The 25,015-nt window shown below is 50.8% G+C and overlaps 1 protein-coding gene across 1 annotated transcript in view; it reads right to left on the bottom strand.

The window, feature by feature from the left end:
• Window positions 1–25,015, bottom strand: part of LOC119922939 — a 68,854-nt gene that overhangs the window by 29,972 nt on the left and 13,867 nt on the right. Inside the window, exon 2 of the mRNA XM_038742558.1 lies at window positions 494–921. Within this exon, the coding sequence (XP_038598486.1) occupies window positions 494–907 (414 nt within the window). The 5' untranslated portion in view covers window positions 908–921. The remainder of the gene's footprint in view (window positions 1–493; window positions 922–25,015) is intronic.

The raw sequence follows: 25,015 nt of genomic DNA, 5'->3' as shown, positions 1-25,015 counted from the left end.
CCCCCAGCCCATCTTAGACCACCCCCAGCCCATCTTAGACCACCCCATCCCACCCTGGACCACTCCAGCCCATCTTAGACCGCCCCCCCATCATGGCCTAGACCATTCCAGCCCATCTTAGACCATCCCCAGCCCATTTTAGGCCACCCCCAGCCCATCTTAGACCACCCCATCCCACCCTGGACCACTCCTAGCCAGGCCAGGACCACTCCAGCCCATCTTAGACACCCCCCCATCGTGGCCTAGACCACTCCAGCCCATCTTAGGCCATCCCCAGCCCATCTTAGACCACCCCCAGCCCACCCTGGACCACTCCTAGCCCAGCCTGGACCACTCCAGCCCATCTTAGACCCCCGCATCCCGGCCTAGACCGCTCCAGCCCATCTTAGATGCCCCCCACCCCATGTTGGACCACCCCAGCCCACCTCAGCCGACCCGCACTCTGTCCTAGGCCACCCCGGCCCACCTCCGCCTCCCGCCCCCCGCCACCGACCTGCAGGTTCCAGGTGGTCCTGACGTAGTCGCGGATGAGGGTCTCCCTGAGCCCCTCGAAGGGGCCGGCGCGGGGCCGGAGGCCGGGGGGCCGGACGCAGGGGTCCCCGAGGCGGCAGACCAGCCCGTCGGCCTCGCGGCCGTGGAAGGCGCACAGCTCGGCCGGGCCCGGGTGCGAGCGGCCCCCGGAGATGGCGAAGGCCCCGGACACGTCGCGCTCGATGGTGTAGTGGTGGACCCGGCCCCCGCTGGACACCGACAGGGAGAAGCCCCCCAGGGAGCTGCGGCTCTGCCGCAGCAGGAACAGGCCCTCGCCCAGGCCCGCCTCCTCCAGGTGGGCCTCCGCCTCCTCGCGGGTGATGTTGCCGAAGAAGAAGGGCAGGTGGCCCCACCCGTCGCCTCCGCTGGACGCCATCGCCCCTGGGGTCTCTGTGACGGGGGGGAGAGAAGAAAGGGAGAGACAGAGGAGGGATAATCAATCAATCAATCAATCAATCGCATTTACTGAGCGCTTCCTGTGTGCAGAGCACTGGACTCACTCACTCATTCGTTGTCGTACTTAGTGAGCGCTTACTGTGGGCGGACCATTCCTTCCTTCCTTCATTCAATCGTATTTATTGAGCGCTTCCTGGGGGTGGACCATTCATTCATTCGTTCAGTCGTACTTAGTGAGCGCTTACTGTGGGGGGACCATTCCTTCCTTCCTTCCTTCCATCCTTCCTTCCTTCCATCGTATTTATTAAGCGCTTACTGTGGGTGGACCATTCATTCATTCATTCAGTCGTACTTAGTGAGCGCTTACTGTGGGAGGAGCATTCATTCATTCATTCATTCATTCATTCGTACTTAGTGATCACTTACTGTGGGCAGACCATTAATTCCTTCCTTCCTTCCTTCCTTCCATCCTTACTTCCTTCCTTCATTCAAACGTATTTATTGAGCACTTACTGTGGGTGGAATATTCATTCATTCGTTCAGTAGTACTTAGTGAGTGCTTACTTTGGGAGGAGCATTCATTCATTCATTCGTACTTAGTGAGTGCTTACTGTGGCGGACCATTCCTTCCTTCTTTCATTCAATCGTATTTATTGAGCGCTTACTGGGGGTGGACCATTCATTCATTCGTTCAGTCGTACTTAGCGCTTACTGTGGGACGAGCATTCATTAATTCATTCATTCATTCGTACTTAGTGATCGCTTACTGTGGGCAGACCATTAATTCCTTCCTTCCTTCCTTCCTTCCTTCCATCCTCCCTTCCTTCCTTCCTTCCTTCATTCAATCGTATTTATTGAGCGCTTACTGTGGGTGGACCATTCATTCATTCATTCGTTCAATCGTACTTAGTGAGTGCTTACTGTGGGAGGAGCATTCATTAATTCATTCATTCATTCGTACTTAGTGAGCGCTTGCTGTGGGCGGTCCATTCATTCCCTCCTTCCTTCCATCCTTCCTTCCATCCTTCCTTCCATCCTTCCTTCCTTCCTTCCTTCCTTCCTTCCTTCCTTCCTTCCTTCCTTCCCTCCCTCCTTCCTTCCTTTCTTCATTCAATCGTATTTATTGAGCGCTTACTGTGGGTGGACCATTCATTCATTCGTTCAGTCGTACTTAGTGAGCGCTTACTGTGGGAGGAGCATTCATTCATTCATTCATTCATTCGTATTTATTGAGCGCTTACTGTGGCGGACCATTCCTTCCTTCCTTCCTTCCATCCTTCCTACCTTCCTTCCTTCAATCGTATTTATTGAGCACTTACTGTAGGTGGACCATTCATTCATTCGTTCAGTCGTACTTAGTGAGTGCTGACTTTGGGAGGAGCATTCATTCATTCATTCATTCATTCGTACTTAGTGAGCGCTTACTGTGGGCAGACCATTCCTTCCTTCCTTCCATCCTTCCTTCTTTCAATTGTATTTATTGAGCACTTACTGTGGGTGGACCATTCATTCATTCGTTCAGTTGTACTTAGTGAGCGCTTACTGTGGGAGGGGCACTCATTCATTCATTCATTCATACTTAGTGATCGCTTACTGTGGGCAGACCATTAATTCCTTCCTTCCATCCATCCATCCATCCTTCCTTCCTTCCTTCATTCAATCGTATTTATTGAGCGCTTACTGTGGGTGGACCATTCATTCATTCATTCAGCCGTACTCAGTGAGCGCTTACTGTGGGAGGAGCATTCATTAATTAATTCATTCATTCGTTCTTAATGAGCACTTACTGTGGGCGGACCATTCCTTCCTTCCCTCCTTCCTTCCTTCCTTCCATCCTTCCTTCCTTCCTTCATTCAATTGTATTTATTGAGCGCTTACTGTGGGTGGACCATTCATTCATTCGTTCAGTCGTACTTAGTGAGTGCTTACTTTGGGAGGAGCATTCATTCATTCATTCGTACTTAGTGAGCGCTTACTGTGGTGGACCATTCCTTCCTTCCTTCCTTCATGCAATCGTATTTATTGAGCGCTTACTGTGGGCCGAGCATTCATTCATTCATTCAATTCCATTCAATTCAATTGTATTTATTGAGCATTCATTCATTCATTCATTCAATTGTATTTATTGAGCACTTACTGTGTGCAGAGCACTGTACTAAGCGCTTGGAAAGTACAATTCCCCAACAGGGACACATTCATTCCTTCATTCGTACTTAGTGAGCGCTTACTGTGTGCAGACCATCCATTCATTCATTCATCCATTCATTCTGCGGACGGACCATTCATTCATTCATCCAATCGTACTTAGTGAGCACTTACTGTGGGTGGACCATTCATTCATTCATTCATTCATTCAATCGTACTTAGTGAGCGCTTACTGTGGGAGGAGTATTCCTTCCTTCCTTCATTCATTCACTCAATTGTACTTATTGAGTGCTTACTGTGTGCAGACCATTCATTCATTCATTCATTCAATAGTACTTAGTGAGCGCTTACTGTGGGCGGACCATTCATTCATTCATTCATACTTAGTGAGCGCTTACTGTGTGCAGACCATTCATTCATCCATTCGTTCATTCAATCGTACGTAGTGAGCACTCACTGTGTGCAGACCATTCATTCATTCGTTCATTCTGTGGACAGGCCATTCATTCATTCATTCAATCGTACTTAGTGAGCACTTACTGTGGGTGGACCATTCATTCATTCATTCAATCGTACTTAGTGAGCGCTTACTGTGGGAGGAGTATTCCTTCCTTCCTTCATTCATTCACTCAATTGTACTTATTGAGTGCTTACTGTGTGCTGACCATTCATTCATTCATTCAATAGTACTTAGTGAGCGCTTACTGTGGGCGGACCATTCATTCATTCATTCATTCATTCAATCGTACTTAGTGAGCGCTTACTGTGGGCGGAGTATTCCTTCCTTCCTTCATTCATTCACTCAATTGTACTTATTGAGTGCTTACTGTGTGCAGGCCATTCATTCATTCATTCATTCATTCAATAGTACTTAGTGAGCGCTTACTGTGGGCGGACCATTCATTCATTCATTCGTACTTAGTGAGCGCTTACTGTGTGCAGACCATTCATTCATCCATTTGTTCATTCAATCGTACGTAGTGAGCACTTACTGTGTGCAGACCATTCATTCATTCATTCATTCTGTGGACGGGCCATTCATTCATTCATTCAATCGTACTTAGTGAGCACTTACTGTGGGCGGACCATTCATTCATTCATTCATTCAATAGTACTTAGTAAGCGCTTACTGTGGGCGGAGTATTCCTTCCTTCCTTCATTCATTCACTCAATTGTACTTATTGAGTGCTTACTGTGTGCTGACCATTCATTCATTCATTCAATAGTACTTAGTGAGCGCTTACTGTGGGCGGACCATTCATTCATTCATTCATTCAATCGTACTTAGTGAGCGCTTACTGTGTGCAGACCATTCATTCATTCATTCATTCATTCATTCAATAGTACCTAGTGAGCGCTTACTGTGGGCGGACCATTCATTCATTCATTCGTACTTAGTGAGCGCTTACTGTGTGCAGACCATTCATTCATTCATTCGTTCATTCAATCGTATGTAGTGAGCACTTACTGTGTGCAGACCATTCATTCATTCATTCATTCATTCTGTGGACGGACCATTCATTCATTCATTCATTCAATCATACTTAGTGAGCAATTACTGTGGGTGGACCATTCATTCATTCATTCATTCAATCGTACTTAGTGAGCGCTTACTGTGGGAGGAGTATTCCTTCCTTCCTTCATTCATTCACTCAATTGTAGTTATTGAGTGCTCACTGTGTGCAGACCATTCATTCATTCACTCAATTGTATTTATTGAGTGCTTACTGCGTGCAGACCATTCATTCATTCATTCAATAGTACTTAGTGAGCTCTTACTGTGGGCAGACCATTCATTCATTCATTCATTCATTCATTCATTCATTCATTCATTCGTACTTAGTGAGCACTTACTGTGTGCAGACCATTCATTCATTCATTCACTCAATTGTATTTATTGAGTGCTTACTGTGTGCAGACCATTCATTCATTCATTCATTCATTCAATAGGACTTAGTGAGCTCTTACTGTGGGCAGACCATTCATTCATTCATTCATTCATCCATTCGTACTTAGTGAGCGCTTACTGTGGGCGGACCATTCATTCATTCCCTCCTCCATGAATGAATGAATGGTCGGCACGCAGTAAGCTCTCAATAAGTACGATTGAATGAATGAATGAATGAATGCATTGTTATTATTATTATTATCATTATAATTATTATCATTCTCTGGGCCTCAGTTCCCTCCTCCGTCAAATGGGGATGAAGACCGTGAGCCCCCCGGGGGACCACCTCATCACCTTGGATCTCCCCCAGCGCTTAGTACAGTGCTTGGCACATAGTAAGCGCTTAATAAATGCCATCATTACTATTGTTATCATCATTATTATAATTATTATCATCCTCTGGGCCTCAGTTTCCTCCTCTGTCAAATGGGAATGAAGACCGTGAGCCCCCCGGGGGACAACCTCATCGCTTTGTCTCTCCCCCAGCGCTTAGTACAGTGCTTGGCACCTAGTAAGCGCTTAATAAATGCCATCATTATTATTGTTATTATCATTATTATTCTGATTATTATTCTCTGGGCCTCAGTTTCCTCCTCTGTCAAATGGGGATGAAGACCGTGAGCCCCCCGGGGGACAACCTCATCACCTTGTCTCTCCCCCCGTGTCCCCCCGGGGGGCTCACGGGCTTCGTCCCCATTGGACAGATTAATAATAGTAATAATAATGATAATAATAAGGATGGCAACTGTGAAGCGCTTACGACGTGCCAAGCACTGTACTAAGCGCTGGGGGGGGGGGAGACAAGGTGATGAGGTTGTCCCCCGGGGGGCTCACGGGCTTCGTCCCCATTGGACAGATTATTATTATTATTATTATTATTATTATTAGTAGTATATTTATTATTATTATGATTTATATTAATAATAATAATAATAATAGCATTGATGAAGCGCTTACTACGTGCCCAGCACTGTTCTAAGCGCTGGGGGGGAGAAAAGGTGATGAGGTTGTCCCCCGGGGGGCTCAGGGGCTTCGTCCCTATTTGACAGATTAATAATAATAATAATAATAATAGTAATAATAATAATGGCATTGGTGAAGCGCTTACTACGTGCCAAGCACTGTACTAAGCGCTGGGGGGGAGACAAGGTGATGAGGTTGTCCCCCGGGGGGCTCACAGGCTTCATCTCCATTGGACAGATTAATAATAATAATAATAATAATAATAATAATAATAATAATAATAATAATAATAATGATTATGATGATGGCATTGGTGAAGCGCTTACTACGTGCCAAGCACTGTACTAAGCGCTGAGGGAGAGACAAGGTGATGAGGTTGTCCCCCGGGGGGCTCACGGGCTTCATCCCCATTGGACAGACTAATAATAATAATGATAATAATAATAATAATTATCATTATTAAGCGCTTAGTACAGTGCTCTGCACATGGTAAGCGCTCAATAAATACGATTGATGATAATAATAATAATAGTGGGATTGGTGAAGCGCTTACTACGTGCCAAGCACTGTACTAAGCGCTGGGGGGGAGATAAGGTGATGAGGTGGTCCCTCGGGGGGCTCACGGGCTTCATTACCATTGGACAGATTAATAATAATAATAATGATTATTATTATTATTATTATTATTATTATTATGGCATTGGTGAAGCGCTTACTACGTGCCAAGCACTGTACTAAGCGCTGGGGGGGAGACAAGGTGATGAGGTGGACCCCCGGGGGGCTCACGGGCTTCATCTCCATTGGACAGATAATTATTATTATTATATTAATATATTGCTAATTTTTATTAATTCTTATTATATATGATATATGATATATTATATTGATAATAATATTAATGATGGCATTGGTGAAGATTGGTGAAGACTGGACAGATTAATAATAATAATAATAATAATAATAATAATAATAATAATAATAATGATGGCATTGGTGAAGCGCTTACTACGTGCCAAGCACTGTACTAAGCGCTGGGGGGGAGACAAGGTGATGAGGTTGTCCCCCGGGGGGCTCACGGGCTTCGTCCCCATTGGACAGATTAATAATGATAATAATAATGATAATAATAATGATGATGATAATAATAATAATAACAATAATAATAATAATAATGGCATTTGTGAAGCGCTTACTACGTGCCAAGCACTGTACTAAGCGCTGGGGGGGAGACAAGGTGATGAGGTTGTCCCGCGGGGGGCTCACGGGCTTCGTCCCCATTGGACAGATTAATAATATTAATAATAATAATAACAACAATAATAATAATAATAATAACAATAATAATAATGGCATTGGTGAAGCGCTTACTACATGCCAAGCACTGTACTAAGCGCTGGGGGGGAGACAAGGTGATGAGGTTGTCCCCCGGGGGGCTCACGGGCTTCATCTCCATTGGACAGATTATTATTATTATTATTATTATTATTATTATTATTATTATTATTTATTAATGATAACAATAATAATAATAATGGCATTTGTGAAGCGCTTACTAGGTGCCAAGCACTGTACTAAGCGCTGGGGGAGAGACAAGGTGATGAGGTTGTCCCCCCGGGGGCTCACGGGCTTCGTTCCCACTTGACAGTTTAATAATAATAATAATAATAATAATAATAATAATTATTATTATTATTATTATTATGGCATTTGGAAGCGCTTACTACGTGCCAAGCAATGTGCTAAGCGCTGGGGGGGAGACCAGGTGATGAGGTTGTCCCCCGGGGGGCTCACGGGCTTCGTCCCCATTGGACAGATTAATAATAATAATAGTAATAATAATAGTGATGATATTATTAATAATATCAGATTAATAATATTAATGATAATAATAACAAGAACAATGATAATAATAATAATAATAATAATGGCATTCGTGAAGCGCTTACTAGGTGCCAAGCACTGTACTAAGCGCTGGGGGGGAGACAAGGTGATGAGGTTGTCCCCATTTGACAGATTAATTATAGTAATGATAATAACAATAATAATGGCATTTGTGAAGCGCTTACTACGTGCCAAGCACTGTACTAAGCGCTGGGGGAGAGACAAGATTAATAATAGTAATAATGATAATAGTAATAGTAATAATAATAATAATAACAACAATAATAATAATAATAATAATAATGGCATTTGATGAATAACGATGGCACTGAATGACTGAGCGAGCGAATATCGCCCTCCCCCCAAGCGTTTAGTCCAGTGCCCTGCCCCCAGGAAGCGCTCAATAGATAGCCCAGAACGAATGAATGAATAGCATCCTCTCCCCAGCGCTTTGCGCAGGGCTCTGCTCACAGGAGGCGCTCAATAAATACCATGCCACTGAATGAATGAATGAATGAGCAACTATCACTCTCTCCCAAGCTCTTAGTCCAGTGCTCTGCCCCCAGGAGGTGCTCAATAAATAGCCTTGAACTAATGAATGAATGAATGAATGAATGAGCGTGCAAATATCGTCCTCTCCCAGGCGTTTAGTCCAGTGCTCTGCCCCCCGGAAGCGCTCAATAAATAGCCTTGAATGAATAAATGAATGGCATTCTCTTCCAAGCGCTTAGTTCAGTGCTTTGCACACAAGAGGTGCTCAATAAATACCACTGAATGAATGAATGAATGAGCGAGCAAATATCGTCCTCTCCCAAGCGTTTAGTCCAGTGCTCTGTTCCCAGGAAGCGCTCAATAAATAGCCTTGAACGAATAAATGAATGAATGAATGATTGAGCGAGCAAATATCGCTCTCTCCCAAGCGTTTAGTCCAGTGCTCTGCCCCCAGGAAGCGCTCAATAGATAGCCTAGAACGAATGAATGAATAGCATCCTCTCCCCAGCGCTTTGCGCAGTGCTCTGCTCACGAGAGGCGCTCAATAGATACCATGCCACTGAATGAATGAATGAATGAGCGGGCAAATATCGTCCTCTCCCAAGCGCTTAGTCCAGTGCTCTGCCCCCAGGAAGCGCTCAATAGATAGCCCAGAATGAATGAATGAATAGCATCCTCTCCCCAGCGCTTTGCGCAGTGCTCTGCTCACAGGAGGCGCTCAATAAATACCATGCCACTGAATGAATGAATGAGCGGGCAAATATCGCTCTCTCTCTCCCAAGCGCTTAGTCCAGTGCCCTGCCCCCAGGAAGCGCTCAATAGGTAGCCCAGAATGAATGAATGAATAGCATCCTCTCCCCAGCGCTTTGAGCAGGGCTCTGCTCACGAGAGGCGCTCAATACATACCATGCCACTGAATGAATGAATGAGTGAGCAACTATCACTCTCTCCCAAGCGCTTAGTCCAGTGCTCTGCCCCCAGGAAGCGCTCAATAGATAGCCCAGAACGAATGAATGAATAGCATCCTCTCCCCAGCGCTTTGCGCAGGGCTCTGCTCACAGGAGGCGCTCAATAAATACCATGCCACTGAATGAATGAATGAGCGGGCAGATACCGCTCTCTCCCAAGCGTTTAGTCCAGTGCTCTGCCCCCAGGAAGCGCTCAATAGATAGCCCAGAACGAATGAATGAATAGCATCCTCTCCCCAGCGCTTTGCGCAGGGCTCTGCTCACAGGAGGCGCTCAATAAATACCATGCCACTGAATGAATGAATGAGCGGGCAGATACCGCTCTCTCCCAAGCGTTTAGTCCAGTGCTCTGCCCCCAGGAAGCGCTCAATAGATAGCCCAGAATGAATGAATGAATAGCATCCTCTCCCCAGCGCTTTACGCAGTGCTCTGCTCACGAGAGGCGCTCAATAAATACCATGCCACTGAATGAATGAATGAGCGGGGCAAATATCGCTCTCTCCCAAGCGCTTAGTCCAGTGCTCTGCCCCCAGGAAGCGCTCAATAGATAGCCCAGAACGAATGAATGAATAGCATCCTCTCCCCAGCGCTTTGAGCAGGGCTCTGCTCACGAGAGGCGCTCAATACATACCATGCCACTGAATGAATGAATGAGTGAGCAACTATCACTCTCTCCCAAGCGCTTAGTCCAGTGCTCTGCCCCCAGGAAGCGCTCAATAGGTAGCCCAGAACGAATGAATGAATAGCATCCTCTCCCCAGCGCTTTGCGCAGGGCTCTGCTCACGAGAGGCGCTCAATACATACCATGCCACTGAATGAATGAATGAGTGAGCAACTATCACTCTCTCCCAAGCGCTTAGTCCAGTGCCCTGCCCCCAGGAAGCGCTCAATAGGTAGCCCAGAATGAATGAATGAATAGCATCCTCTCCCCAGCGCTTTGAGCAGGGCTCTGCTCACGAGAGGCGCTCAATACATACCATGCCACTGAATGAATGAATGAGTGAGCAACTATCACTCTCTCCCAAGCGCTTAGTCCAGTGCTCTGCCCCCAGGAAGCGCTCAATAGATAGCCCAGAACGAATGAATGAATAGCATCCTCTCCCCAGCGCTTTGCGCAGGGCTCTGCTCACGAGAGGCGCTCAATAAATACCATGCCACTGAATGAATGAATGAGCGGGGCAAATATCGCTCTCTCCCAAGTGCTTAGTCCAGTGCTCTGCCCCCAGGAAGCGCTCAATAGATAGCTCAGAACGAATGAATGAATAGCATCCTCTCCCCAGCGCTTTGCGCAGGGCTCTGCTCACAGGAGGCGCTCAATAAATACCATGCCACTGAATGAATGAATGAGCAGGCAAATATCGCTCTCTCCCAAGCGTTTAGTCCAGTGCTCTGCCCCCAGGAAGCGCTCAATAGATAGCCCAGAATGAATGAATGAATAGCATCCTCTCCCCAGCGCTTTGCGCAGGGCTCTGCTCACAAGAGGCGCTCAATAAATACCATGCCACTGAATGAATGAATGAGTGAGCAAATATCGCTCTCTCCCAAGCGCTTAGTCCAGTGCTCTGCCCCCAGGAAGCGCTCAATAGATAGCCCAGAACGAATGAATGAATAGCATCCTCTCCCCAGCGCTTTGCGCAGGGCTCTGCTCGCAGGAGGCGCTCAATAAATACCATGCCACTGAATGAATGAATGAGTGAGCAACTATCGCTCTCTCCCAAGCGCTTAGTCCAGTGCTCTGCCCTCCGGAAGCGCTCAATAAATAGTCCAGAATGAATAAATGAATGGCATCTTCTCCCAAGCGCTTAGTGCAGTGCTCTGCACACAAGAGGTGCTCAATAAATACTGCTGAATGCATGAATGAATGAATGAGCAAATATCACCCTCTCCCAAGCGTTTAGTCCAGTGCTTTGCCCCCCGGAAGCGCTCAATAAATAGCCTTGAATGAATAAATGAATGGCATTCTCTTCCAAGCGCTTAGTTCAGTGCTTTGCACACAAGAGGTGCTCAATAAATACCACTGAATGAATGAATGAATGAGCGAGCAAATATCGTCCTCTCCCAAGCGTTTAGTCCAGTGCTCTGTTCCCAGGAAGCGCTCAATAAATAGCCTTGAACGAATAAATGAATGAATGAATGGTTGAGCGAGCAAATAGCGTCCTCTCCCAAGCGCTTAGTCCAGTGCTCTGCCCCCAGGAAGCGCTCAATAGATAGCCCAGAACGAATGAATGAATAGCATCCTCTCCCCAGCGCTTTACGCAGTGCTCTGCTCACGAGAGGCGCTCAATAAATACCATGCCACTGAATGAATGAATGAGTGAGCAAATATCGCTCTCTCCCAAGCGCTTAGTCCAGTGCTCTGCCCCCAGGAAGCGCTCAATAGGTAGCCCAGAATGAATGAATGAATAGCATCCTCTCCCCAGCGCTTTGCGCAGTGCTGTGCTCACAGGAGGCGCTCAATACATACCATGCCACTGAATGAATGAATGAATGAGTGAGCGAGCAACTATCACCCTCTCCCAAGCGCTTAGTCCAGTGCTCTGCCCCCCCCGGAAGCGCTCAATAAATAGCCTTGAATGAATAAATGACATCTTCTCCCAAGCGCTTAGTGCAGTGCTCTGCACACCAGAGGTGCTCAATAAATACCACTTAGTGAATGAATGAATGAATGAGGAAACATCGTCCTCTCCCAAGAGTTTAGTCCAGTGCTCTGCACCCAGGAAGTGCTCAATAAATAGCCTTGAGCGAATAAATGAATGGCATCCTCTCCCAAGCGCTGCCCAGAAAGTGCTCAATAAATAGCCCTGAACGAATGAATGAATAGCATCCTCTCCCAAGCGCTTACTGCAGTGGTCTGCACGCAAGAGGTGCTCAATAAATACCACTGAATGAATGAATGAATGAATGAGCAAACATCGTCCTCTCCCAAGCGTTTAGTCCAGTGCTCTGTGCCCAGGAAGCGCTCAATAAATAGCCTTGGATGAATAAATGAATGGCATTCCCTTCCAAGCGCTTAGTGCAGTGCTCTGCACACAAGAGGTGCTCAATAAATAGCACTGAATGAATGAATGAGCGAGCAAATATCACCCTCTCCCAGGCGTTTAGTCCAGTGCCTGCACCCAGGAAGCGCTCAATAAATAGCCTTGAATGAATAAATGAATGGCATTCCCTTCCAAGCGCTTAGTGCAGTGCTCTGCACACAAGAGGTGCTCAATAAATACCACTGAGTGAATGAATGAATGAATGAGCAAACATCATCCTCTCCCAAGAGTTTAGTCCAGTGCTCTGCGCCCAGGAAGTGCTCAATAAATAGCCTTGGCTGAATAAATGAATGGCATTCCCTTCCAAGCGCTTAGTGCAGTGCTCTGCACACAAGAGGTGCTCAATAAATACCACTGAGTGAATGAATGAATGAATGAGCAAACATTGTCCTCTCCCAAGAGTTTAGTCCAGTGCTCTGCGCCCAGAAAGCGCTCAATAAGTAGCCTTGGATGAATAAATGAATGGCATTCCCTTCCAAGCGCTTAGTGCAGTGCTCTGCACACAGGAGGTGCTCAATAAATACCACTGAGTGAATGAATGAATGAATGAGCAAACATTGTCCTCTCCCAAGAGTTTAGTCCAGTGCTCTGCGCCCAGGAAGTGCTCAATAAATAGCCTTGGCTGAATAAATGAATGGCATTCCCTTCCAAGCGCTTAGGGCAGTGCTCTGCACACAAGAGGCGCTCAATAAATACCACTGAATGAATGAATGAATGAGCGAGCAAATATCGTCCTCTCCCAGGCGTTTAGTCCAGTGCCTGCACCCAGGAAGTGCTCAATAAATAGCCTTGAGCGAATAAATGAATGGCATCCTCTCCCAAGCGCCGCCCAGAAAGTGCTCAATAAATAGCCTTGAACGAATGAATGAATAGCATCCTCTCCCAAGCGCTTAGTGCAGTGCTCTGCACACAAGAGGTGCTCAATAAATGCCACTGAGTGAATGAATGAATGAATGAATGAATGAGCAAACATCGTCCTCTCCCAAGAGTTTAGTCCAGTGCTCTGCGCCCAGGAAGTGCTCAATAAATAGCCTTGGCTGAATAAATGAATGGCATTCCCTTCCAAGCGCTTAGTGCAGTGCTCTGCACACAAGAGGTGCTCAATAAATACCACTGAGTGAATGAATGAATGAATGAGCAAACATCGTCCTCTCCCAAGAGTTTAGTCCAGTGCTCTGCGCCCAGGAAGCGCTCAATAAATAGCCTTGAATGAATAAATGAATGGCATTCCCTTCCAAGTGCTTAGTGCAGTGCTCTGCACACAGGAGGTGCTCAATAAATGCCACTGAGTGAATGAATGAATGAATGAATGAATGAGCAAACATCGTCCTCTCCCAAGGGTTTAGTCCAGTGCTCTGCGCCCAGGAAGCGCTCAATAGATAGCCGTGAATGAATGAATGAATGAACAGCCTCCTCTCCCAAGCGCTCGGCGCAGCGCTCTGCGCCCCAGGAGGCGCTCAGCCAGTAGCCCCGACGGCGGCGGAGACCGACGGGGAAACCGAGGCCCGGAGAGGGCAGGGGACTGGGCCAAGGTCTCTGGGCTCGCGAGGTCGCGAGGTCGAGCGTGTGCCTTGGCCCCCTCCCCCGGCCCCCGGCCACGGGACGCTGGTTTGGGGAAGTGGATTCGCACCCGCAACGCCCGGCTTGCAAAGGCGGCCTACGCAACGCGGCTCGCCCCAGGCCTGCGCGCGGCCTGCAGAACGCGGCACGGAAATAGCCTGCAAAACATGGCACGCACATGCCATGCACATAGCTTGCGCACGGCCTGCGCACGGCCTGCAGAACGTGGCACGCATGTAGCCTGCACACGGCCTGCAAAACATGGCACGCACATAGCCCGCACACGGCCTGCAACACGTGGCACGCACGTAGCCCGCACACGGCCTGCAAAACGTGGCACGCACATGGCCTGCACAACATGGCTTTCACGCGGCCCGCAAAATGGCCTGCACACGGCTTGCACATGGTGCACAAAATGGCCTGCACACGCCTCGCTCACGGCCTGCAAAACACGGCGTGCACATAGCCTGCACACGGCCTACAAAACATTGCATGCGCATAGCTTGCCCATGGCCTGCACACGGTCTGCAAAACGTGGCACACACATAGCCTGCTCATGGCCTGCACAACATGGCTTTCACGCGGCCCGCAAAATGGCCTGCACACGGCTTGCACATGGTGCACAAAATGGCCTGCACATGGCTTGCCCATGGCCCATACACAGCCTGCAAAACATGGCACGCCCATAGCTTGCACACGGCCTGCAAAACATGGCATGCTCGTAGCCTGCACACGGCCTGCAAAACATGGCATGCACATAGCTTGCACACGGCCTGTGCAGCATGGCTTTCACACGGCGTGCAAATGCGCACGGATTGCCCATGGTCTGCAAAACCTGGCACACACATGGGTTGCACACGGCCTGTAAAACGTGGCACACACATGGCCTGCACAACATGGCTTTCACGCGGCCCGCAAAATGGCCTGCACACAGCTCGCCCACGGCCTGCACACAGCTTGCACGTGGTGCACAAAATGGCCTGCACATGGCTTGCCCATGGCCCATACACAGCCTGAAAAACATGGCAGGCACGTAGCCCGCACATGGCCTGCAAAACATGGCATGCACACAGCTTGCACACAGCCTGCAAAGCATGGCACACACGTAGCCTGCACACACGGCCCACACACGTTCTGCACACAGCCTGCAAAACATGGCTTTCACGCGGCCCGCAAAATGGCCTGCACACGGATCGCCCACGGCCTGCACACAGCTTGCACATGGTGCACATAGTGGCCTGCACATGGCTCGCTCACGGCCCGCACACGGCCTGCAAAACATGGCACGCACATAGCCTGCACACGGCCTGCAAAACATGGCATGAACATAGCTTGCACACGGCCTACACACGGCCTGCGCAGCATGGCTTTCACACGGCGTGCAAAATGCACACGGATTGCCCATGGCTTGCAAAATATGGCACGCACGTAGCTTGCTCACGGCCTATAAAACGTGGCACGCACATGGCCTGCACAACATGGCTTTCACGCGGCCTACAAAATGGCCTGCACACGGCTCGCCCACGGCCTGCACACAGCTTGCACATGGTGCACAAAATGGCCTGCACACGGCTCTCCCATGGCCCATACACAGCCTGCAAAACATGGCACGCCCATAGCTTGCACACGGCCTGCAAAACATGGCATGCACATAGCTTGCACACGGCCTGCGCAGCATGTATTTCACACGGCGCGCAAGATGCACACGGATTGCCCATGGCCTGCAAAATGTGGCAAGCACATAGCTTGCACACGGCCTGTAAAACGTGGCACGCACATGGCCTGCACAACATGGCTTTCACGCGGCCTGCAAAATGGCCTGCACACGGCTCGCCCACGGCCTGCACACAGCTTGCACGTGGTGCACAAAATGGCCTGCACATGGCTCTCCCATGGCCCATACACAGCCTGCAAAACATGGCACGCCCATAGCCTGCACACGGCCTGCAAAACATGGCATGCACATAGCTTGCACACGGCCTGCACACGGCCTGCGCAGCATGGCTTTCACACGGTGCACAAAATGCACACGGATTGCCCATGGCCTGCCATGTGGCACGCACGTAGCTTGCACACGGCCTGTAAAACGTGGCACGCACATGGCCTGCACACGGCCTACAAAACATGGCTTTCACACAGCCCGCAAAATGGCCTGCACATGGCTCGCCCACAGCCTGCACACAGCCCGCACACGGTGCACAAAATGGCCAGCACACGGCCTGCAAAACATGGCACGCACATAGCCTGCACATGGCCTGCAAAACATGGTATGCACATAGCCTGCACATGGCCTGCACATGCCCTGCGCAGCATGGCTTTCACACGGCACACAAAATGCACACGGATTGCCCATGGCCTGCAAAACATGGCACGCACATAGCCTGGACACGGCCCGCAAAACGTGGCACGCACATAGCCTGCTCACGGCCTGCACAACATGGCTTTCACGCGGCCCGCAAAATGGCCTGCACATGGCCCGCACACGGCCCGCAAAACATGGCCCGCACAGCCGCGTGGCTCAGTGGGAAAGAGCCCGGGCTTTGGAGTCCGAGGTCCCGGGTTCGAATCCCGGCTCCGCCGACTGTCAGCTGGGTGACTTTGGGCCAGTCACTTCCCTTCTCTGGGCCTCAGTTGCCTCATCTGGAAAATGGGGATGAAGACCGGGAGCCCCACGGGGGACAACCCGAATGCCTTGTATCCTCCCCAGCGCTTAGAACAGTGCTTGGCACATAGTAAGCGCTTAACAGATACCAAAATTATTATTATTATTTGGAGTCGGGGGTCCTGGGTTCAAATCCCGGCTCCGCCGACTGTCAGCTGGGTGACTTTGGGCCAGTCACTTCCCTTCTCTGGGCCTCAGTTGCCTCATCTGGAAAATGGGGATGAAGACTGGGAGCCCCCCCGGGGGACAACCTCATCACCTTGTATCCCCCCCAGCGCTTAGAACAGTGCTTGGCACACAGTAAGCGCTTAACAAATGCCATTATTATTATTATTATTATTATTATTATTATTATTATTATTATTATTGCCCGCACATGGCCTGCAAAACTTGGCACGCACATGGCCTGCGCAACGTGGCCCGCACATAGCTTGCACACGGCCTGCACACGGATCGCACACGGCCCGCACACGGCTCACACATGGCCCGCACATGGCTCACACATGACCCACACACAAGCCCGCAAAATGGCCCGGTCGCCGTGAGCCCGTCGTTGGGTAGGGACCGTCTCTCTACGTTGCCAACTTGTCCTTCCCAAGCGCTTAGTACAGTGCTCTGCACACAGGAAGCGCTCAATAAATACGATTGAATGGATGAATGAGTTCTGTCAATGTCTGTCTCCCCCTTCTATAATAATAATAATAATAATGAGGGCATTTATTAAGCGCTTACTATGTGCCAAGCGCTGTTCTAAGCGCCGGGGAGGTGACCAGGTGATGAGGTGGTCCCCCGGGGGGCTCCCGGTCTTCATCCCCATTTCCCAGATGAGATAACTGAGGCCCAGAGAAGGGAAGTGACTCGCCCAAAGTCACCCAGCTGACAATTGGCGGAGCTGGGATTCGAACCCAGGACTTCTGACTTCAAAGCCCGGGCTCTTTCCACTGAGCCATGCTGCTTCTCTTATAATAATAATAATAATAATAATAATAATAATAATAATGATAATAATGGCATTTATTAAGCGCTTACTATGTGCCAAGCACTGTTCTAAGCGCTGGGGAGGTGACAGGGTGATGAGGTGGTCCCCCGGGGGGCTCCCGGTCTTCATCCCCATTTTCCAGAGGAGGGAACTGAGGCCCAGAGAAGGGAAGTGACTCGCCCAAAGTCACCCAGCTGACAATTGGCGGAGCCGGGATTCGAACCCAGGACCTCGGACTCCAAAGCCCGGGCTCTTTCCACCGAGCCACGCTGCTTCTTCTAGACTGTGGGCCCATCGTTGGGTCGGGACCGTCTCTCTATCTGTTGCCGACTCGTCCTTCCCAAGCGCTTAGTACAGTGCTCTGCGCGCGGGAGGCGCTCAATAAATATGATCGAATGAATGAACGCGCAACGTGGTTGGCGCACGGCCTGCAAGATGGCCAACGTGTCCTTCCCCGGCGCTTAGTCCAGTGCCCTGCACACAATAAGCGCTCAATAAATACCACTGAAGGAATGAATGAATCGCCCGCGGCCCGCGCAACGTGCAGTGAACAGTGCTTTGCACATAGTAAGCGCTTAATAAATGCCATCATTAACGTGGCTCGCCCACGGCCCGCACATGGATTGCCCACGGCCCGTGAAACACGGCTCATGTATGACCCACGCCTGGCCCATACATGGTTTCCACATGGCTTGTGCACGGCCCCCACACGGCTCGCACGCGGCCTGCGTGACACGGCTCGCTCACGGCCCGCACACGGATCGCCCACGGCCCGTGCAACGGGGCTCATACGTGACCCATGTCTGGCCCTCATATGTTTTCCACATGGTTCGTACATGGCCCCAAACGGCTCGCACGTGGCCTACATGACACGGCCCTCAAAATGGCCTCCGCACGGTTCCCTCACGGCCCGCACACGTCTCGCCCACGGCTCATACATGACCCCTTCCATGGCCCACACATGGTCTCCACACGGTTCGCACAGGGCCCACACACGGCTCACGCATAGCCTGTGTGACACGGCTCGCTCACGGCCCACAAAATGGCCTCCACATGGTTCCCCCACGGCCCACACACAGCCTGCACACGTCTCGCCCACGGCTTGTGTGACACAGGTCGCACACGGCTCATGCATGTCCCCTTCCATGGCCCACACGTGGTCTCCACACGGTTCGCACAGGGCCCCCACACGGCTCGCACACGGCCTGCGTGACACGGCTCGCTCGCGGCCCACACAATGGCCTCCGCACAGCCCACACATGGCCCGCACACAGCCCGTGCGACACGGTTCATACATGACCCACTCCTGGCCCACACATGTTTCCACATGGTTCGTACATGGCCCCCACACGGCTCGCCCATGGCCTGCAAAATGGCTCGCACACGGCCTGCGTGACACGGCTCGCTCACGGCCCACAAAATGGCCTCCACACGGTTCCCTCACACGGCCTGCGCATGTCTGGTCCACGGCCTGCGTGACATGGCTCACACGTGACCCCTTCCATGGCCCACATATGGTCTCCACATGGTTCGCACAGGGCCCCCACACGGCTCGCACACGGCCTGCGTGACACGGCTCACTCACGGCCCGCAAAATGGCTTCCACACCGTTCCCTCACGGCCAGCACACGGCCTGCGCATGTCTCACCCATGGCCTGCATAACACGGCTCGCACATGGCTCATACATGACCCCTTCCATGGCCCACACATGGTCTCCACACGGTTCGCACAGGGCCCCCACACGGCTCGCACACGGCCTGTGTGACACGGCTCGCTCACGGCCCGCAAAATGGCCTCCACACGGTTCCCTCACAGCCCGCACACGGCCTGCACACGTCTCGCCCACGGCTTGTGTGACACAGCTCGCACACGGCTCATGCATGTCCCCTTCCGTGGCCCACACATGGTCTCCACACGGTGCACACACGGCTCGCACACGGCCTGCGTGACACGGCTCGCTCGTGGCCCGTAAAATGGCCTCCATACGGCCCGCACACATCTCGCCCACAGCCCGTGTGACACGGTTCATACATGACCCACGCCTGGCCTACACATGGTTTCCACATGATTCATACATGGCCCCCATACGGCTCACCCATGGCCCGCTAAATGGCTTGCACGCAGCCTGTGTGACACAGCGCGCTCACGGCCCGCAAAATGGTCTCCACACGGTTCCCTCACAGCCCGCACACGGCCTGCACACGTCTCGCCCACGGCTTGTGTGACACAGGTCGCACACGGCTCATGCATGTCCCCTTCCATGGCCCACACATGGTCTCCACACGGTTCGCACAGGGCCCACATACGGCTCGCACACGGCCTGCGTGACACGGCTCGCTTATGGCCCACAAAATGGCCTCCTCAAGGCCCACACATGGCCCGCAGACAGCCCGTGCGACACGGTTCATACATGACCCACTCCTGGCCCACACATGTTTCCACATGGTTCGTACATGGCCCCCACACGGCTCACCCATGGCCCGCAAAATGGCTCACACACGGCAAGCGTGACACGGCTCGCTCACGGCCCACAAAATGGCCTCCACACGGTTCCCTCACACGGCCTGCGCATGTCTGGTCCATGGCCTGCGTGACATGGCTCACACATGACCCCTTCCATGGCCCACATATGGTCTCCACATGGTTCGCACAGGGCCCCCACACGGCTCGCACACGGCCTGTGTGACACGGCTCGCTCACAGCCCACAAAATGGCCTCCACACGGTTCCCTCACGGCCCGCACATGGCCTGCGCATGTCTCGCCCATGGCCTGTGTGACACGGCTCATACATGACCCCTTCCAAGGCCCACAGATGGTCTCCACACGGTTCGCACAGGGCCCACACATAGCTCACACACGGCCTGCGTGACACGGCTCGCTCACGGCCCACAATATGTCCTCCACACAGCCCACACACAGCCCGCACACAGCCCGTGTGACACGGTTCATACATGACCCACTCCTGGCCCACACATGTTTCCACATGGTTTGTACGTGGCCCCCACACGGCTCACCCATGGCCCGCAAAATGGCTCGCATGCAGTCTGTGTGACACGGCTCTCACGACCCACAAAATGGCCTCCACACAGTTCCCCCACGGCCCACACACAGCCTGCACACATCTCGCCCACAGCCTGCGTAACACGGCTCGCACACGGCTCACACATGACCCCTTCCGTGGCCCACACATGGTCTCCACACAGTGCACACACGGCCTACACACGGCTCGCACACGGCCTGCGTGACACGGCTCGCTCGTGGCCCGTAAAATGGCCTCCATACGGCCCGCACACATCTCGCCCACAGCCCGTGTGACACGGTTCATACATGACCCACGCCTGGCCTACACATGGTTTCCACATGATTCATACATGGCCCCCATACGGCTCACCCATGGCCCGCTAAATGGCTTGCACGCAGCCTGTGTGACACAGCGCGCTCACGGCCCGCAAAATGGTCTCCACACGGTTCCCTCACAGCCCGCACACGGCCTGCACACGTCTCGCCCACGGCTTGTGTGACACAGGTCGCACACGGCTCATGCATGTCCCCTTCCATGGCCCACACATGGTCTCCACACGGTTCGCACAGGGCCCACATACGGCTCGCACACGGCCTGCGTGACACGGCTCGCTCGTGGCCCACAAAATGGCCTCCTCACGGCCCACACATGGCCCGCCCACAGCCCGTGCGACACGGTTCATACATGACCCACTCCTGGCCCACACATGTTTCCACATGGTTCGTACATGGCCCCCACACGGCTCGCCCATGGCCCGCAAAATGGCTCACACACGGCAAGCGTGACACGGCTCGCTCACGACCCACAAAATGGCCTCCACACGGTTCCCTCACACGGCCTGCGCATGTCTGGTCCACGGCCTGCATGACATGGCTCACACGTGACCCCTTCCATGGCCCACATATGGTCTCCACATGGTTCGCACAGGGCCCACACACGGCTCGCACACGGCCTGTGTGACACGGCTCGCTCACGGCCCACAAAATGGCCTCCACACGGCTCCCTCACGGCCCGCACACGGCCTGCGCATGTCTCGTCCACGGCCTGCGTGACATGGCTCACACACGGCTCATACATGACCCCTTCCGTGGCCCACACATGGTCTCCACAAGGTTCGCACAGGGCCCCCACATGGCTCGCCCACGGCTCATACATGACCCCTTCCGTGGCCCACACATGGTCTCCACACGGCTCGCACACGGCTCACACACGGCCTGCGTGACACAGCTTGCTCACGGCTCACAAAATGGCCTCCGCACGGCCCACAGACGGCCCGCACGACACGGTTCATACATGACCCACTCCTGGCCCACACATGTTTCCACATGGTTTGTACATGGCCCCCACACGGCTCGCCCATGGCCCACACACAGCCTGTGTGACACGGCTCGCTCACGGCCCTCAAAATGGCCTCCGCACGGTTCCCTCACGGCCCGCACACAGCCTGCGCATGTCTCACCCATGACCTGCATGACACGGCTCATACATGACCCCTTCCATGGCCCACATATGGTCTCCACATGGTTCGCACAGGGCCCACACACGGCTCGCACACAGCCTGTGTGACACGGCTCGCTCACGGCCCACAAAATGGCCTCCACACGGTTCCCTCACGGCCCGCACACGGCCTGCGCACGTCTCGCCCACGGCCTGCGTGACACGGCTCGCCCACGGCTCATACATGACCCCTTCCATGGCCCACACATGGTCTCCACACAATTCGCACAGGGCCCACACACGGCCTGCGTGACACAGCTTGCTCACGCCCACAAAATGGCTTCCGCACGGCCCGCACACGTCTCGCCCGCAGCCCGTGCGACACGGTTCATACGTGACCCACTCCTGGCCCACACGTGGTTTCCACATGGCTCGTACATGGCCCCCACACGGCTCGCCCACAGCCCACAAAATGGCCCCCACACTGCGTGACACGGCTCTCTCACGGCCCACAAAATGGCCTCCACACGGTTCCCTCACAGCCCCCACACAGCATAGAGCCTCACAACTGGACACACCCCCACACACACGCACACACCAGCTGCAGACAGACACACACACAGCACAAAGCCTCACAACTGGACACACACACACCAGCTGCAGACAGACACACACACACACAGCACGAAGCCTCACAACTGGACACACACACACACACACACAGCACAAAGCATCACAACTGGACACACACACACACCAGCTGCATATAGACACACACACAGCACAAAGCCTTACAACTGGACAAACACACACACACACACCAGCTGCAGACAGCCACACACACAGCACAAAGCCTCACAACTGGACAAACACACACACACACACACACACCAGCTGCAGACAGACACACACACAGCACAAAGCCTCACAACTGGACACACACACACACACAGCACAAAGCCTCACAACTGGACAAACACACACACACACCAGCTGCAGACAGACACACACACAGCACAAAGCCTCACAACTAGACACACACACAGCACAAAGCCTCACAACTGGACACACACACACACCCCAGCTGCAGACAGACACACACGCAACACAAAGCCTCACAACTGGACACACACACACACACACACACACACACCAGCTGCAGACAGACACACACGCACAGCACAAAGCCTCACAACTGGACACACACACACTCTTGCAAACACACACATTGACACCCACCAGGTGCAGGCCCCCCATCCCTGGGGCCACAGACACACCCCGTCAGTCACGGTTGGACACACTCTCCTACACAAACACACACATCCTCCCCCCCCCCCACCCTGCTGGGTGACCTTGGCCCAGTCACTTCCCCTCTCTGGGCCTCAGTTTCCTCCTCTGTCAAATGGGGATGGAGACCGGGAGCCCCCCAGGGGGACAACCTCATCGCCTCGTATCTCCCCCGGGGCGCTCAGTACAGTCCCTGGCACATAGTAAGCGCTTCACAAATACCCTAATACTGATGAGGATGAAAACATATTAACATATAACGATACAATGAAACATAACAAGTATAATAGCGGCCTTATCGTTATTATTATTGTCCCCTTAGTAATAATAATAATAAAAAAATAATAAAGTTGGCATTTATTAAGCGCTTACTATGCGCAAAGCACTGTTCTAAGCGCTGGGGGGGTATAGTACAGTGCCTGCCACGTAGTAAGCGCTTCACGAAACCGTAATAATGATAATATATGAATATAGAATGATATGATGAAATGTAATACAATAACTTAATTATAATAGTGGCATTATCGTTATGATTATTGTCCCCTTAGTACAGTGCCTGCCACATAGTAAGCGCTTCACAAAGACCATAATAATAATGATGTTGATAATATATTAATATATAATTATATAATGAAATATGATATAACTTAATTATAATAGCGTCATTATCATTATTATTACTGTCTGCTTAGTACAGCGCTTGCCATGTAGTAAGCGCTTCACAGATACCCTAATAATGATGATGATAGTAATATAGATTAATATATAATGATATAATGATATATAACTTAATTATAATAGCGGCATTATCATTGTGATTATTGTCCGCTTAGTACAGTGCCTGCTACGTAGTAAGCGCTTCACAAAGACCATAATAATGATGATGTTTATAATATGTGAATATATAATGGTATAATGAAATATAACTTAATTATAATAGCGGCATTATCATTATTGTTACTGTCTGCTTAGTACAGTGCTTGCCACGTAGTAAGCGCTTCACAGATACCCTAATAATGATGATGATAGTAATATAGATTAATATATAATGATATAATGAAATATAACTTAGTTATAATAGCGGCATTATCATTGTGATTATTATCCACTTAGTACAGTGCCTGCCACATAGTAAGCGCTTCACAAAGACCATAATAATGATGATGTTGATAATATGTGAATATATAATGGTATAATGAAATATAACTTAATTATAATAGCGGCATTATCATTATTGTTATTGTCTGCTTAGTACAGTGCTTGCCACGTAGTAAGCGCTTCACAGATACCCTAATAATGATGATGATAGTAATATAGATTAATATATAATGATATAATGAAATATAACTAAATTATAATAGCGGCATTATCATTGTGATTATTGTCCGCTTAGTACAGTGCCTGCCACATAGTAAGCGCTTCACAAAGACCATAATAATGATGATGTTGATAATATGTGAATATATAATGACATAATGAAATATGATATAACTTAATTATAATAGCGTCATTATCATTATTATTACTGTCTGCTTAGTACAGTGCTTGCCACGTAGTAAGCGCTTCACAGATACCCTAATAATGATGATGATAGTAATATAGATTAATATATAATGATATAATGAAATATAACAATTATAATAGCGGCATTATCATTGTGATTATTATCCGCTTAGTACAGTGCCTGCCACATAGTAAGCGCTT

Source organism: Tachyglossus aculeatus, unplaced genomic scaffold (assembly GCF_015852505.1).
Source record: "Tachyglossus aculeatus isolate mTacAcu1 unplaced genomic scaffold, mTacAcu1.pri scaffold_131_arrow_ctg1, whole genome shotgun sequence".
NCBI classification, from domain to species: domain Eukaryota; kingdom Metazoa; phylum Chordata; class Mammalia; order Monotremata; family Tachyglossidae; genus Tachyglossus; species Tachyglossus aculeatus.
This window is presented reverse-complemented; position numbering and strand designations above follow the sequence as displayed.